The sequence below is a fragment of the Dasypus novemcinctus genome, unplaced genomic scaffold (assembly GCF_030445035.2).
Source record: "Dasypus novemcinctus isolate mDasNov1 unplaced genomic scaffold, mDasNov1.1.hap2 scaffold_330, whole genome shotgun sequence".
NCBI classification, from domain to species: domain Eukaryota; kingdom Metazoa; phylum Chordata; class Mammalia; order Cingulata; family Dasypodidae; genus Dasypus; species Dasypus novemcinctus.
Window position 1 is genome coordinate 85,520 of NW_026688294.1, and position 17,370 is coordinate 102,889.

The 17,370-nt window shown below is 46.5% G+C and overlaps 1 protein-coding gene and 1 long non-coding RNA gene across 2 annotated transcripts in view; one reads left to right on the top strand and one right to left on the bottom strand.

Moving 5' to 3' along the window:
• The window catches only part of SRL (sarcalumenin), a 43,226-nt gene extending 30,460 nt beyond the window's left edge, over window positions 1-12,766 (top strand). Inside the window, exons 4-7 of the mRNA XM_004474326.5 lie at window positions 1,352-1,447; window positions 4,656-4,772; window positions 5,536-5,769; window positions 7,549-12,766. Of these exons, the coding sequence (XP_004474383.1) occupies window positions 1,352-1,447; window positions 4,656-4,772; window positions 5,536-5,769; window positions 7,549-8,360 (1,259 nt within the window). The 3' untranslated portion in view covers window positions 8,361-12,766. The remainder of the gene's footprint in view (window positions 1-1,351; window positions 1,448-4,655; window positions 4,773-5,535; window positions 5,770-7,548) is intronic.
• Window positions 424-14,110, bottom strand: LOC139438547 (uncharacterized). Its single transcript, XR_011648223.1, has 2 exons — window positions 13,920-14,110; window positions 424-5,176 (listed from the first exon to the last, which is right to left on the bottom strand). It is a non-coding gene; the product is annotated as an uncharacterized lncRNA (long non-coding RNA).
• Between the last annotated feature and the right edge of the window lie 3,260 nt (window positions 14,111-17,370).

A 17,370-nucleotide genomic window follows, 5' to 3' on the forward strand; every position in this document is an offset into this window, starting at 1 on the left:
TCTGTGTAGGGGGGAAGCCAGGGCTCTGCCCGTGGGGAGTGTGCCATCCTCTCTGGTGTACAGAAGATTGTTAATAAGAATTCATCACTTTGTGTGTGTGTTTTCTTAATACTTTAAAAAGTCCCCTTTTAATTTTTAAAAATTTAATTAGAGAAATTGTAGGTTAAGAAAAACTGTGTAAAACATAGTGTTCCCACATTACCTCCTCCATTATTAACACTGCATTAGTGTGGCACCTTTGTTATGATTGATGAAAGATTATTATAATTATTAACTATAGTCTATAATTTACATTAGGGTATATTTCTCCAACATGCCACATTATTAACAGCTTGCAGTAGAATGATATATTTGTTATAATTCATGAAAGAACGTTTTAACAATTGTACTATTAACTATAGTCCATCATTTACAATAGGGCTATTTGTTGTACAGTCCTATGTTTTATCTTTTAATTTTTATTCTAGTAACATATAAAGACTTGAAACTTCCCTTTTTAACCACATTCATATAAATAATTCAGTGCTGTTAATTACACTCAGTGTTGTACTATCATTATCATTATCCATTTTCCAAAACTTGACAATGAACCCAAATAGAAATTCTGTACAAATTAAGTTTTGTTTTTTTTTTTTAAGTTTATAAAGCCCTTTTTTGACCAGTATTTCATTTCATCCTCAAGGATTTCAGCAGGCTTCTAGTCTCCTCTTAATGGATGAGCTACCTAAAGCTTAAACAAAGGTAGCAATTAGCTTGTGGCCACCCAGATGGAGGGTGGCAGAGTGAGGGTGAGGTCAGGGCAGCCCGACCCCTCAGCTCCCTGGTCCTTCCACTCTGCCCTCCAGTCTCATGCCTGTAGGCCTCCAGCCTTGCCATGGAGAGTTAGGAGCTGAACTTAAGCTTCTCCCTGGAGCTCTTTCCAAGAGGAGAGGTGGATGTCTTATTCTTCCTGGGAACATCTGGAAGTGCAGTACAGGGTGAGGGCTCAGGGTTGTGGCCCTGCTGGGAGCCATGCCAAGGGAAGCACAAGTAGAGGTGGGGAGGAGAGAGGAGCTTCTCACCTGCCATGGAAAGAGCCTCCCTCCAGAGAGCAGAGCAGCTACAGTTAGGACACTGTTGAGGTAGAGGGAAAAGAGTTAGGTTTTGGGGGTGGATGGGTAGAAAAATGCCTTTTGGGTTGAGGTTTCCTGAGGTTTGGGATGTGGAGCAAGTCCCCTCGCTGATACTATTACACTGCATAGTCGCTGGGCTGCCATGCCATGGTGGAGCTGCCCTGTGGAGGGGAGCTGTTCCATGCCCAGAGAGCTGGTGGCATCTGCCTTGCCTGATGCTCTGCCCTCTCTGCCCCCAGCTGTGCTGCAGCGGCTTCGAAAGATCTACCACTCGTCCATCAAGCCCGTAGAGCAGTCTTACAAATACAACGAGCTTCGGCAGCATGAGATCACAGGTACAGCCACCTGGGCCCAGAGTTTGGGGGTCTGCACCTGAAGGAAACGGGGGACTTTGGAAGCCAAGGCATCTCTGACCCATCAGAGGGCCCTTGGGCTCACACAGGTTCAGGAGCTCTACCTGGAGCTGAGCTCCACTAAAGAGTCAGAAAGAGTGGCTACCTCAGGAACACAAACCATCCCCTTCATGGAGAGAGTGCTCACAAAGGAGTTTTACAGATGGCATTTACTTTTAAGCATTTATTTTCCAGAGGCTCAGGTTCTGACCCCCATTTGCATTAATACCAACTTTCACCGCTCGTGCACTCAAGAGCCCCTAAGGGCTCCCTCTTCACTTACAGCATTGGGCCCTACTCCCTTGGATTGGCCTAGATTCCCTCCCTCCTCTTTAGCCCTTCCCATTCTGCTTCCTTTGGGTATAGATTATTTTTAAAATGGGTTTTCAAAATAATGAAAGTAATATATACTTGTTGCAAAAGAGTCAAAAGTACAGAGCAGTATACTTTGAAAAGCAGAAATCCTTTCTTGATCTCCATCTTCTCCAATTCCTCTCCCAGGGACATATCACTGTTAAGAGTTTCTTATGAACACCTCCAGACATTCCCTCTGCCTATAAAGCATATACAAATATACCTTTTTGATTTGTTTTATAAAAGAGATCACATCGTGCAATCTGTGTGTGCAGATCTCCCATATTCTTTCTGATGGCTTCATAGTGTGCAATTGCAGGGATGCCCCAAACTTCATACACATAACCAGTTACCTGCTGATGTGACACCTGGTGGTTTCCATTTTCCACTTTTTAAAATGTTAAAAAATACAACTAAAATGACCATCCCTGAATGTTTCATGCAAATATTTTGGTAGGATAAATTTCTAAAAGTGGAATACTGGAATTAAATATTTTGATAGTTGTTGCCAAATTGCTTTAGATTGTACCAATTTGTACTCACAATAATAGTACCTGAGAGTTCCTGTTTCCCCACACCAACGCCATTTATAAGTGTTATAATTCTTTTTAAACCCGAAAAGTGGTATCTTATTTTTTCATTGTGAATGCTATAAATCTTTTCTTGTGTTAACTGGCTTATTTTCTCATCTAATTCTTTCGAGGGCTATAAAATAGATACAGTACTACCACGTATATATTATTCCTGCTTTACAAAAGAGGAACCTAATGCCTAGAGAGATGCTGGGCTGCCCAAGATTGCACAGCTGGAATTAGGGGCTGGAACTTTCCTTTGTCTTCTCTGAGGGATACCCACTTTCACAACTACCTATACTTTTTCTTGCAAACCTAAAGGCAATTCTTCCTCCTCTGCATCATTGAGGATATACAGGCATTGGTGTGAGGTTATGGAGAAGGTCTCGTTTTCTTCTGTCCTCCCCACTTACCTTCCCCCATAGACCTAAGACCAAGCAGTAAGGCCCTATTAGGCAACTCCAGTCTGGACGCAGTGAGGCCAGGAGCTCTAGGCTGCCTAGAGAATGGTGCCTGGACATCTCTGGAACAGGGCACTCACGCTCTTGGCTCAAGATCTTACTTTCTGGATTTGGCTCTTCTTGAGTCTTTTGCCAATGCCTCTCTCTCTCCTGTGCCATTTGGGCAGATTTCTATATAACCCTGTCCCTCAGTGGCTCATCCATGGCCTCCTGCCTATGCACGTACTGCCCCCTGCTGTAGAGAGCTAGAACAGCAGTACCCCTGGAGAAGCCCTGTTTATGGTTTGTCTTGGAGAGCTTAGAAATTCAGTTTCCCTTGGTGTCACTTGGGCCGGTTTAAAAGAAACTCTTAGTGAAATCTCTGTGGCTTTAAGTGGGGAATCCTGCCTCCCTCTCAGCGTATTTCTTGTCCCCAAGCCAGGGGTTGATACCATGAGAGATGTGTGCATCTTACTGAACTTAACAGGCAGGAAAGGATGAGGAAGGGGCACATCACTTTTGGGCAGTATGTATCTGCCCACCATTTAAAGACACCATGACACTGCCTTGGCTTCAGGAACGTAGCTTCACCCTGGAGAAAGAAAGTCATATAAAAAAGCCAGGTGCCAAAGAGGCAGTATTCTATTTGTATAAAAAAGATTTAGCAATATTGCTTAGATATGCGTTAAAATATCTGAAAGAATACTTAAACTAGTGGTGGCTACCTCTGAGAGAGGGACATTATGGCCTGGGCAGAGGGAGGACAGGGATGGGAGACTTCTTACTCTACATCTTTTTACATTTCTAATTTTTTAACCAATAAATTAAATAAATAAAAATTTAGAAAATAAAGTGAAAAAAAATTTCATGCTTACTGTTTTTGGAACTATCTGCCAGGCTCAGGGGACAATGAGGACAGGAGAACTTTAGAAGCTAACTTATGCAGGGCCAACCCTATATGCTGTAGAAAAGGGGGGCCCAAGGAGCTGACGTCTCCTATAAATCAGCAACAAGAACAGCCACATCCCATGTCAAAAAGCCTCTTACCCTCTTCTGCCCAGTTCTGGAAGCACTGAATTCTGCTTTTTCTTCTTGTTGACCCAACTGTACTGTCCCATGCAGGGTCTTCTCTAAACATGGCCTTTTGAAGAATGATGGGCACAGGGCCCAAGAATTGCCAATTCAGTGTTTGGTCTAAGACTGACAAATTTGTCATGGATTTTGCAGACTAATATTTGAGATTGGCCTAGGAGTCCAGAGTTGAGCTGAACCTGAGGTGTGGTTTCAGTAGCCAGAGCTAAGGGGAGAAAAGAGCTGCAGAGGCTGGGGACAGGCAGGGCACAATATCCAGACCATTCAAGATTGTATAGGCTTCTTTCATATCCTTTATTTTCTGTTATCAATCCAGATGGCAGAGTTGTAATTTCTCTCTATCTGGAAACTCAGCCCAACCCCCTTCATTAACTCTTCTCTAGATCTAGCTCAGGAGGCCTCACCCACAGTGAGTTCTGAATCAGTGTTGAATTCACTTAGATCCTCCTCCTTGTGCAGACATGCCAAGATCTATGCAAGGCCAAAATAATGTCTCCTGGGTTCTTTTAACTGGGTAAACACTTAGATAGCAAAAGAAGAGCCACTGATTGCTATACACTATCTGATCCAGTGCAGAGTTCCACAGCTCAATTAGATGGACTGTCTGGGACAACAGACAGCTTTAAGAAATGTGCCACTCCTGTAGTCAGAAACTATTGATTCACTTCCCTTACTAATTCCTATTGCCCACAGATGGGGAAATCACTTCTAAGCCAATGGTGCTGTTCCTGGGACCGTGGAGTGTTGGTAAATCAACTATGATAAACTATCTCCTTGGGTTGGAAAACACTCGCTACCAGCTCTATACAGGTAACAGGCTTTCTTGTGTGATTGTTGGTGTTAAAATATCATATGTAAAGACACTGTGAGGGAAGCAGATGTGGCTCAAGTGATTGGGCTCCTGTCTACCATATAAGAGGTCCAGGGTTCGATTCCCAGGGCCTCCTGGTAAAAGGCAAGCTGGCCCGCATGGCAAGCTGGCTTGAGCAGAGAGCTGGTCCATGCAGAGTGCTGGCCTGTGCAGCGTGCCGGCCTGTGCGGAGTGCTGGTCCGCGTGGTGTGCTGGCCTGTGCAGGAGTGCTGGCTTGTGTGGAGAGCTGGCGCAGCAAGATGACGCAACAAAAAGAAACACAGAGGAGAGACAATAAGAGATGCAGCAGACCAGGTAGCTGAGGTGGTGCAAGAGAGATCCCAGGATCAGTTCCCGATGCTGCCTAAAGAGAAAACAAGCAGACAAAGAAGAATACACAGTGAATGGACACGGAGAACAGACAGCAAGCGCAAAACAACAGGGTGGGGAGGAGGGAGAAATAAATAAATCTTTAAAAAGAAAAAACATTAAAGGCACTATGAAAAATTAAAACATTTATGGGTCTTCATATAATGTACATACCTATATATGGATGAGAAATAATAATAAACTCATATTAATACAAGAAACCAGCAGCTTAGCAAACACAGGATCCTGCAGCAAAATACTCCCTGAAACACCATGCTTATTACATACTTTGCACTAGGTCTCTGTTTGCCAGAGATCAGTGTATTTCCTACTAACCTTATCCCCTATGTGCAGGTGCTGAGCCCACCACCTCTGAATTCACGGTCCTTATGCATGGGCCCAAGCTGAAAACCATTGAAGGAATCGTCATGGCTGCTGATAGCACCCGGTCCTTCTCACCCCTTGAAAAGTTTGGCCAAAATTTCCTGGAGAAGCTGATTGGCATAGAGGTTCCCCACAAACTTCTGGAGCGGGTCACTTTTGTGGACACACCAGGCATCATTGAGAACCGCAAGCAGCAAGAGAGAGGTAATTTAGCACTCATTCCTGAGTAGCTTGAGTCCACCTTAGGAAACTATTTCAACAGTGGGTGGTAGCCCAGGAGGGGAGAGGAAATGTGGCCATGTTGCCCAAGACCAGGAGATGCATTTACTTCTACCCACTTCTTGTGCCACATTGGTTTTGCAGTTCCTTGTCCTCCTACCTCCTGAAGGACTGATTTGGTTTAGAGACAATCAGTATTTTCCCAAGGGGAGGGCTAGTCTTCCCTGGAAGTACCACCTAGAAGTCCAAACTGGGGCTGAGTTGTCTTTGGGAGGCTGACTGTCCTGGGTGATCAAGGGCCTGTACTAAGTGAATCCCAATTCAGGTGTGCTTGACTTCTAAGTTGGTGGGGCCCCTGGGGTTAGTCTGGATTGAGCCTGACCTTCACCTCTTCCTATTCCTAGTTTCTCCTTTGCCAAGTCTGCTTCAGCATGTCTGTATCAGGGTTTCCAAAAGCCCTGATTGCCTTCAGGTGTCAGAACTTCTAAATGGAGAGAAATTACATCTCTGCTTTCTAGATTGATAACAGATAAGAAAGGATATGGGGAAGCGGACTTGGCCCAGTGGTTAGGGCGTCCAAATCCCAGGCCTCCTTGACCCATGTGGAGCTGGCCCATGCACAGTGCTGACACGCGCAAGGAGTGCCGAGCCACGCAGGGGTGTCCCCACGTAGGGGAACCCCACGCACAAGTAGTGTGCCCTGTAAGGAGAGCCGCCCACCACAAAAGAAAGTGCAGCCTGCCCAGGAATGGCGCCACCCACACGGAGAGCTGACACAGCAAGATGACGCAACAAAAAGAAACACAGATTCCCATGCCGCTGACAAAAACAGAAGCGGACAAAGAAGCACACACAGCAAAATAGACACAGAGAACAGACAATTGGGGTGGGGGGGTAAGGGGAGAGAAATAAAATAAATAAATCTTTAAAAAAAAAGGATATGAAAGAAGTTTATACAATCTTGAAAAACTTTGGGCCTGGCATACACTGGGCTAGGGTTAACAGGAGCTATGAGTTCTAAAACAGGGCACACGGGGGAATTATGGTTAGAACTCCTACTTTGGTTATAACCAGATACTGTTTTATTGTTAGTAATAAGTCTTATAACTAATAATCGTAATAGTAAATTAATATTTTTTTGCACTCCTACTATGCACTGGATAATTTTATGCATTGTTGATTGATCATTGTAAAACACTTTTCAAGACAGGTATTCCTTATCTCATTTTGTAAGAAAATCTGAGGTAATAAGTTAAAGTAATTAAAATATTGAGTACCTAACTATGTGACAGATATTTTTTTAGTTAGGTGCTTTCCCATATTTATAGTAAATGTAGTAATCTTTCTTTCAACTTAGGGTCATTATTATTCTTGTCATTTTATAGCTAAATCTTAGAAACATTTAATATTCATGTAGCCAGCAGCAAAGCCTGAATCCCAATCCAGGTCTTGATGCCCTGACTTCTTTCCTTCAACATCTTTTTAGACAGCAGGAAAATCTCCATTTAGAAAAAGTATTTACTTCTCTAGAGACTTGAATTTCACTGTAGATTAAAATAAGGATCAGGCTATTCTTGGTTGAAGGTTGAAGGTTGAAGAGTTAGGAGATAAGCAATCAATTCTTTAAAAAGTCAGTCATTAGAAACCCAGAAAATGCCCAGTGTTTTACTTTTAACTCATGGAATAGTTTGATTTTGACAAGAACTGCAAGGGACTTTGAGTAACTCCTACTTCAGCTTGACTTTTCATTCCTCTTTCCCAAAGGTTACCCCTTCAATGATGTGTGCCAGTGGTTCATCGATAGAGCTGACCTCATTTTTGTCGTCTTTGACCCAACCAAGCTGGATGTGGGTCTGGAGCTAGAGATGCTCTTCCGTCAGCTGAAGGGTCGTGAATCCCAGATAAGAATTATCCTGAACAAGGCTGACAACCTGGCCACACAAATGCTCATGAGAGTTTATGGTGCCCTCTTCTGGAGCTTGGCCCCTCTCATCAATGTCACAGAGCCCCCAAGGGTTTATGTCAGCTCCTTCTGGCCAGAAGAATACAAGCCAGATACCCATCAAGAACTGTTTCTCCAAGAAGAGATCTCTCTCCTGGAAGACCTCAATCAGGTGATTGAGAACAGGCTGGAAAATAAGATTGCCTTCATCCGCCAACATGCTATCCGGGTCCGCATTCATGCCCTCTTGGTTGACCGTTATCTGCAGACTTACAAAGACAAAATGACTTTCTTCAGTGATGGAGAACTGGTCTTTAAGGACATTGTGGAAGATCCTGATAAATTCTACATCTTCAAGACCATCCTGGCAAAGACCAATGTCAGCAAGTTTGACCTTCCCAACCGTGAGGCCTATAAGGACTTCTTTGGCATTAACCCCATCTCCAGTTTCAAACTACTCTCCCAGCAGTGCTCTTACATGGGAGGTTGTTTTCTGGAGAAGATTGAGCGGGCCATCACCCATGAACTTCCTGGCCTCCTGGGTAGCCTTGGGCTAGGGAAGAATCCAGGTGCTCTCAACTGTGACAAAACAGGGTGTGGCGAAACTCCAAAGAATCGCTACAGGAAACACTAGAGTGTTATGTAGAGTTCCTATTGGTGAATGAGCTTGTGTCCTGTCTGAGAAGTCCTGGTTTATTAACCCTTTGAGCCACACTGGCAAGATTTATACATTGGAGATTTGGAAGTTATTTGAGGCCAGTAGTGGGGGAAGGTGCGTGGGTCTAGGGAGGAAGGTGGAAACTGTGAATTATAGTGTGCTTGTTTTGTTGTGTCAATTAGGGCTGACTGAGGCAAGTCAGCTTACAGCTGCTTTTGCTGGACCCTGTCTTGGAGGACAGAGAGCAGCTAAATTCTAGTATATACTGAATTAATGAGGGTCAATTAAGCTAAAAGCAGCTAAAATTCCTTTTTCCGCTGTAAGCAGGAAAAATAACGAAGACCTGAGTTACAGAGGGCTCTTCAGATCGATTTTTACTTCTTCCACAGTTTGTTCCCCAGTCCTTTGCTGTCCCCTAAGCTTGGGCTGCCTTTCATCAATAGGCAATCTCTTGGGTCTGAGTCTGTGCTTTGAGCTTATTCCCAGGACCTTTTCTATGTTTCCTCAAGGGGTGGGGGAGTGATTTAGGATACCAGAACACTAAGAGAGAACAAGAGTTCCCCGGTTAGGATCTGCCTCCTCCTGTGCAGTTTCTCTGATGTAGTCTTTTAAGCCAGCCAGGAAGCTCCATCCCTTTATCAGTCCCAAGAGGAGTGTGAGTGTTCAGTGTGTTCAGGTAATTTACTTCTTGAAAGTGACTTAAGTGAAAGTATTGGAAGGGCTCAGAGGGTTAATTGGTTTGCAGTGTATCTTTGTCTATTGCATGTCTTGGAAAACTCAAATCCCAAAGGCGTTGGGTTTTAGAGAAGATGGTGGAGATCTTGCTCCTTTTTGTTAGGGACTTTTCTGGGCAGCCAGCCTCTGATAAACTTAAGAGGAGAGTGTTTCCACAACTTCTCTGTGGGAACACTTGGCCCAAGAGTTGTTCCTTTCCGGTTTTCATTAACATGGCTTTTCCTTTCCTTTTCTGCTCCATTCCCTGATGCATCAACACTCAAAATCTGACAATTTCCTATGAGTCAAAACTAGCACCAGCCACTCTGTGTCGATGGTAACCTAGGATTAACATTGTTTCCCACCTGACCTTGATGTGGATATCCATTTAATGCACCATAGGAAAGCCAGGGCCTTCAAATACCAATGAGTGTGAATATGTGTATACACTGTCCAAGAGAGAGATTAGGGAGATTATATTAGCGGGCATAGAGAAAGAATTTCTCCTTGTGAGAACCCTGCCTAGCTGGTACACACTGCCACTTCAGAGGGTAAGATGAAGAGAAGAGGAAGAGCTTGGAGGGAAGAAGCCTTCTGATGAAATTTGGATGGGTGACATAGTCTGCATAGTTTGAGGAGACCTGGGCTAGGGCTGTCTAGAAGGGTTCCTTTCAGCATATGAGCCAGCTCCTCTTGGGAACCACTTATCCCAGGGGATTAACCCCAAGGTATAAGTCAGGACCCACCAGTTCCATGAAGTCCTCCTGGACCAGGGGGGAAGTGAAAACGAAGGCAGAGGGAGAGACGATCTGAGGAGTAGGCAGTGTAAGCAAACTGGCAACCAGATTAGGTCCACATGGAGAAGTGTAATTTAGGAATTCCTTTTTCTGAATGATTAGCACTCTGGTGCATGCTGCAATACAGGCTGCTGCTTTTGGCTTTGCTGAGGGCCTGGAACCTCGCACAAGAAAACCAGAGTTCCAAAGCCTCCGGGATATTGTTTCTAAAGAGAGAGTCAACCAGAAAAGGAAAGGAAATGCTATAAATGGCATTTAAGGAACCTGCTGACCAGTGGCAGACGAGCCATAATCTGTCCTAGACTTTTCTTCTAAGAAAATAAAACTTGCTTCATTTCTCCCTCACTTACCCTCTTAGGGTCTGCCCTCCCACCATTCTCTTTAGTGTTCATGAGCTACTTTCAGCATATCTGCTTTTCTCAGTGCAGTAATTGAATTGGCATTGTCATAGCTGTTGATGTCACCATTGCTTTGGGGAAAGCAGGTAGAATGAGGCTAATAAATTCAATCAGTATATTTACAGAGGGGCTACATTATCAGTACTCTTTTCTTTTTTCTCTTGTGGACTTTTCTCCATCTATTTTCCTTTTCTTATTCCTTCCTCCTTTGAATTCTGTTCCTCTTCTCCTCAGTCCTTGACTTACCTTTCCCTATGCTGCAGGCCTGTCAGTCAGCACATGCATTAAGTACCTGTTTTTGGCCCAGTTTGGTGGAGGTGGCTTTCAAGCAGAATTCTGACTCTTTGGGGTACTGGGGTCTGAGGTAAATTTAGGACCTTAAAGATCCCGTAAGAGAAGCATCTGTAAGTATTTGTGTCTGAACAGTTGCTTTTCTCTCCAAAGCTGAACCTTTCCAATGTTCTTTCAATTCTGATTTTATCAGGGAGAAAGTCTCAATAAAGTTCCAATCTCTCTTTAACACCTTGTACTTGCTGTCTCCAATCAGTATAGTCTCTGTATCTTCCTTCTATCTTGTAGAGTCTATTGATTTCTTAGTTTTTTTTTGGATAAATTGAAAATTTATAAATTGCCTACCCTTATGTTACATGTCCCCTATGCCTTCTCTCAGCACATTCCCTCCTGCTTCTAAGCCTTCCAGGCACTTAAAGATGACAATCCTTCAGCTGGCTATGAAATCAGGGCCATTGGAGCCCCTGATTTCATTCTACCAGTCCATGGGAGTTGCAGGAGTTGGATCCTACTTCAGTGAACGGAGGCAAAAGCCTGAGCCTGAGAGAAGTCACAACTGCTGGCAATATTTCATGCTAATTCCACTTTCTGTAACTTTAGGTCTAAGCTTTTCTCAATCCAGGAAAACTAATTTTTCTTTAGAAGACCGTAAGGGCAATAAGCATCAGAAAAACAGAAACAGAGTAGTGACCTAAGACGGCTTGTTGCCAAAGGTATAGTCACTAGGTTTTGAGCTTTTGTCTATACCAACCAACCTCTTATCCTAAGGATAAAATAACATGCATAAACAAGCATTTTCTAAGTCTGCTTGCACTATGGAACATGTTCTCTGTCTTCCCATAATGTCAACACAGAAGGGAACCAACTTCTAGAATTCCTCCTTTGTGCCAGGAATGGGGCTAGGCACCTACAGACATTACCACACCTATCCCTACAATGATGCGGTAATTATAAAAGCTGTGCTCAAGCACTAAGCAGAGTGCTTTATGTGCATTACTTCATTTAATCCTCAGTTACCCCACAGGGAGGTTCAGTACAGTTAAGAGCACAAATTCTGGAGTCTGCCTGGGTGACTAATTACTAGCAGGACGACCTTAGGCAATGACTTGACTTCTCTGTGCTTCTGTTTCCTTACCTGTAAAATGGTGATAGTAAAAGTCCTTTCCTGATGGGGTGGTTGTAAGGATTAAATGACATAATACATTCGACATGATCAAAATGGCACCTGGCCTACAGAAAACAGTCAATAAATGTTAGTTATTATCACTATTATTTTTCATGTTCCACTGATGAGACTGAAGGTCAGTGTGGCTGCAACGATGGCATGTGTAAGCAGGAGGGCCAGAATTCTGATGCCTGGCTCACCCTGTTGGTCATGTTAGGTTATCTGCCCAGGGTCACATTAGGCAACATTGTCACCTTCTGATCTCAAGGGTTTTCCCTACTCTTCATAAACCGGCGAAAAATCAGAACTGCTTGATTTTTGAAATGGTCAATCAGCACCTTGAAGCTTGTTAGTAACAAAATTTAAAACATTTAAAAGTAATTTTCATTAGAAAATTTATTGAAGTTTTTTTTTCTGAACAAAAAATGCTTAAAAGAAAATCGTAACACCATAACTCCGTTTTACGTTTGATCATTGCCATGATCATCTTGTAAAGTAGTTGCGGACAAGTGTTTACATTATCCCTAAATTCAACATGGAGAGATTGCACATCCAGAGATGTTAAGCCTGCCCAAGTTCATTTATTTAATACATGATTGACTAAACTAAAAGCCCAATTCTCTCCCCATCCCAATATTATACTATATTTTATCACATTGATTTGTATTAATTTGGAGTCTTAACCAAGTTGTGCATAGTATATTTTTCTGACATTCTAAAAAAAAGTGAATTTGTATTTGTGATGAGTGTAAAAATATTTGTTAAATTTCCATTTTCTCCAAACTTCTGGATTTTTTCCCCACAATTTCAAAGTATTTGGGAATTCTGCATATTTACTAAGACATAGACTCTGCTGTTGAGGTGACAATCTAGTTAGGGATAAAGGCACAGAAACTGGAGTGATCAGGGAAGGTTACAGGGATAAAGAGACCATATTTTATAAGTCATAAGTGGGGGTAATGTTCTGGCCAAGAATTTTCTTTCTCATTTGCAAATATAATTATTTGAAAAGTCTGACCAATTGAATATTTCAATATTTCATGGATCACTTTTGAGAAGAGTCTATTTATGTAATATCAGGACTTTTCTGAGAATACTTACACAATGGGTTAACCAAGCTTGGGGAAGGAGTGAAATTTTAGCTGCATTTTGAGGGAAGGTCAGAAAAAAAGGGGAATGGCTCCTGGGGGAAGATGATGGGCCCAGACTCAGAGGACGGAAGAGATCTGTGTGTGGCTGGTGATCAAGGGGGAGAGGAATCAAGGTGAGATGAGCTGAGTTAGGCAAGACCAGGCCTGAAATGGAAGTTAAGGAGGCTGGGCTCCAGGCCACTGCCACTTCCCAAAGGGCAGCGCCCCGAGGAAGCCAGGACGTGGGAAGATCCAGGTGGCAGCAGCAAATGGGCTGACGGAGCTGTGTGAGCCAGGCAGCAAGGCGCCTGTTTTGGCCGTCCGGAGAGTGCCCCTCCGGCAGAAGTCAATGATCCACCACCTGCTCCTGGGCCTGTTGGGTGGTGGGCATTCGGGGCCTGTCCTCCCGTGACTCTGCCCACTGCTAGGTGGTGGGTACGCCGTCAGGAGATGGCGAGCAGAAGCCCACCCCCTCAGCCTGGCCCTACCTTGGCGCTCCCGTTGGACCTGGACCCCCGCCACTGGGCAGGCCCTGTTGTGTACCCCCTTCTCTGGACCTTCTTGACAGTCTGGGTCCCTCCATCCCCACAGGGCCAGCGAGGACGAGGCGACCCGTGCCTGTTGGCCCCGGGGCCGCTCTTGGCCCTCGGGCTCGTTTTCTCCGGCTGAGCCGGCGCGGCCCAGCGGGCTCCGGGCGAGCGCAGGGCCCGGGGCGGCGCTGGCAGCGCGTTCCTCGCCGAGCGGTCCCGTCCCGGGAGCCGGCTGGGGCTGAGTCGGACTCCCGCACCGGTGTCCCAGGCTCGCGCTCTCCGCCTTCGGGGACCGCAGCCAGTTTTCTCGCCGCGGCCCGATTCCGGGCACGTCCCTAGTCTGAGGGAAAACGTCGCGGCTGGAGGAGCCTCAGCCTCCCCAAGGGCACCCCGTCGCCTAACAGGGGAAAGCGAGACCCGAGAGCGGCAGTTCTGGGTCAGGGTCGTGAGGGGCGGGGGAGGGAGTCTGGGGTTCTGGCCCCAGCTCAGCCGGTGAACGTGGCCTCTCACCTCTCGAGCCCGGTTCCTTATGAGGAGCGGCTCATCACTTCGACCTGCCCCGGGCTCGCGGACAGGGACTGACCTTGTGGCTGCTCCTCAGTAACGCACAAGGCGACAGACCTCGTGGCGAACGCCGAGCCTGCGTCGGTGGGGAAAGCCTCGCGCCTGCAGCCTGCCCCCGGCCAAACGGCCTGGCTCGCACCGCGCCTGCGCGCGCGGCCCGCCCGGCCTCCCGCTCCCGCGACCAGTGGGCTCGGCCCCGCCCCCTTAGGGCCGCGCGCTCGAGCCGCTCGGTCACGCGCCCGGATCCGCGCAGGCGCAGGCGCGCGCGGCGGCGGCGCTTCCCGGGAACGCGACGCGCGGTGGAACCTCGCGTGGTGCGGTGACTCAGCGCTGGGGGCGGGAAGGGGCTGGGGCGGGCCGCCTGACCGGGAGGGCTGAGCGGCCCCTCCGTCCCCTCCCCACGCGGGACCTTGTCCCCGAGCCCCGGGCCGAGCAGGGCGCGAGCTTCATGGGCGCCAGCGCTGGCCCTCCCCGCCCCGCTGAGGCGACCGCAGCCGGGTCAAGGGAACCCAGGTCCGCCACGCTGCTCCCTGGCCAGCCGCCGCCTCACGCCCGCGGCTTCCCGGGGTGTGCGGGCAGCTTCCTGCCCTTCTCAGCCCCCGGGGAGGAGCCTGCGGGGCCGCGAACGAACTTCTCCCCTCTGGCCTTCACCGACGTTCGTAGAGGGGGCGCCCACGGGCCGAGCCGCGATGTCACCCCCTGGGGCCGAGGTGGTTTTCTGAAGGCCAGGGTTGCTCTGTGCACTCGAGACCTCAGGACCCCGCCGATTCCCGGCTCATCCCTCTGTGGGTTCTCGATTCCTCGGTGTGGAGACCCCGAAGTTTTGGTTTGGGAAGGGGAATTTATCACTGGCACTCTGTAGATGGAGACGACGAATTTCTGGAGGAGTTTGGGGGGATGTAAAGAACATCAGAGACAGACTGGTGGTTGCAGTTATTACTATGTGGTTTTCCCCTGAGGCCAGCCTTCAGGTGAAACAGGAGAGAGGGGTTTTAAGAGAGGATTTTAAGGGAAGGACTGAGTACCACCTCCCTTTCCTGGCAGAAGTTGAGAAGATTGAAACCCAAACTGCCACCTCCCCTTTCCAGTCAGTCACGCAAAACAGAAACCCAAGCTGCTCACTTGCACCCCCGAGTTCCAGTGAGGGCAGCTGAAAACTCCAGCTAGGGGGGTCAGCGAGGAGGAGATTCTCATTAGAATATCTTTTTTGTGGCTACTGCCTTTGTCCTGTATTATTCTTTCCTGGAAATAATTAAGGATTTGTTTCTTCCTCTTCCTCCCCTAAGGACTCCCAGACACCTCTTTGCAGTTGTTACTGGCGTACTCACTTCTCAGCGCTGGGATTCCCTGAGTCACTAATTGTAGGAGCTGAGCGAGACGAGATTCTGCAGTGTCACATCAAGTGGTCATTAGCTTCTATTTGAAACATGGCCAGTGACAGGGCGTTTCATGTTTTCTGTCAGAGTACTGGTTTAGGTTGCTCTTTCTGCCCTAGAAGCCAGCTGTCTTCAGCATTTTCCAGTGGAGAGACAGCTTCACTTTACTTTGCAGCCCTTTGAAGAAAACATGCCTAGGCCCTTGGGTATACCAGAACCTGGAAAGGGACCTCTGTGGCTAATCCAGGGTTAGTTAGTTGGTTACTGAGAGGAAAGGGAATTTACCTTTCTCATTTTCCTTGCCTTGCCTTGGAGTGGAGATTATTTTAGGTACCTGGGATCTTGAAGGCTTAAGAAGGAAAGAAAAGGCCTTAGAAAGGAGTGATGTAGGACTACTGGATAAGAATGAGCCGGTACGGGGTGAGGGAGGAGCCGCTTAGATGGCTAACCTGGTCATTGTCAGCTTCTGCACTAAGGAACTATATTCCCTAATATTGTCCTTTTCCTGGATTTAACTCAGCCTTCCCTTCTCAGAACAGTAATGGCAGGGAATCATGGCACAAGAGAGCTACGTGGTCCCACTCATTGTACAAGTGAGGAAGTTGAGGCCTAGAAAAGGAAAGGGACTTGCCCAGGGTCACAGAGTGAGCTAGCGGTAGAGATGAGTCTGGAATTCAGGTCTCCTGATTCCCTGGCCTGTTCTTACTCTACTGCACCATGTATATCAGTTGGGGTCCAGCAGAAAGCAGATGGCACATTTAAATTGGGTTATTTGAGGTGGGGTGTAGGGAAACAACTACGGATAATGAAGTATTCTTGGGATTTTACCATCTGTCTGTCTGGATGCAGAGAGGCTCAGTGGAGAGGGTTCCTTACTGAGTCACAGGACTCAGGAAGGGAGGCAGAGGACTAAAATCCCTGCCCTTACTTTCCTCCCTCCTTCATATCTCTGGCCATGGCTGTCTATGGACTGAACCTAACCAGATGTCAGAGGATGAGGGAGTCTGTTCATGTAGAAAGTACCCATCCATTCCACGGCACAGTGCAGTGTTAAGGATGACGAATGTACCTGGAGGGCCAAGTGAAAGTATCCAGTATACCAAGCAATCTTACTTCTAATTGAGTAAGACTTAATATTTGTTTTTGTTTTTTTTTAATAGGTACCAGGGCCAGGAATTGAACCCTGAACCTTGTATGTGGGCCTTGTATGTGAGAAGCCAGTGTTTAAACCACTGAGCCATATCAGCTGCCCAAGACATATTTGTTGAGCATTTACAATGTGCCAGGTTTGTCCATGATCTCATTGGAACTTCCCATAAGCCCTGTTTTTACTGCTTGACAGATGAAGAAACTGGCTAGTGAAACAACTTGAGGGATGGAGCTATGAGCAGCTTGAGCTGGCTGGCATCTGCCTCTGGAATCTTGTCATGAGTCTAGTGGTTCTTCTCTGAATGTGGAATGAATGGGCAACATCGCTAGGGTTAGGTGGTAAATCTCACTGAGGAGCCTTAGCTGTGCCAGTTCTCCACGAGATTTGGAGGGACAGCTATAGGGACTGGAAGATTTCTACAGAGGTGATACGTTGGTATTCCCCTGCTGGTTGGTAATAGGCCAGCCTCTTCAGATTAAAAGAACAGGTATGTACATCTGAAAAAGAAACCTTGGACTTCTGCTTGGTTTTCCTAATGGAGGATGGCTTTTGGAAGTTTTAAATTTTCTCTTTGTAAAGCCATTTTTATCAACCTTGTGATTTCTGATTCCCCCACAGTCTGGGCAGGGGCCCAGGTTGCTGCCTCTCTTTTCTGCTTAACGCCCACTTTCACTGCTTCGCTCAGGAGCTCAGTTTTGCTAATTGCATTACTGGTGCTGCTACTGGAACACTGTTCCTCAGGGGTGAACCAAGGACTAGTTTTTTGGGGACAGTTTTACCAGCACCCCTAAAATGACCAGCTGGGAAGCAGAAACCTCAGCTTAAAGGCATTGGGGCCCTTTCCTTCCATGCTTTCCCTCTGCTATCTCCT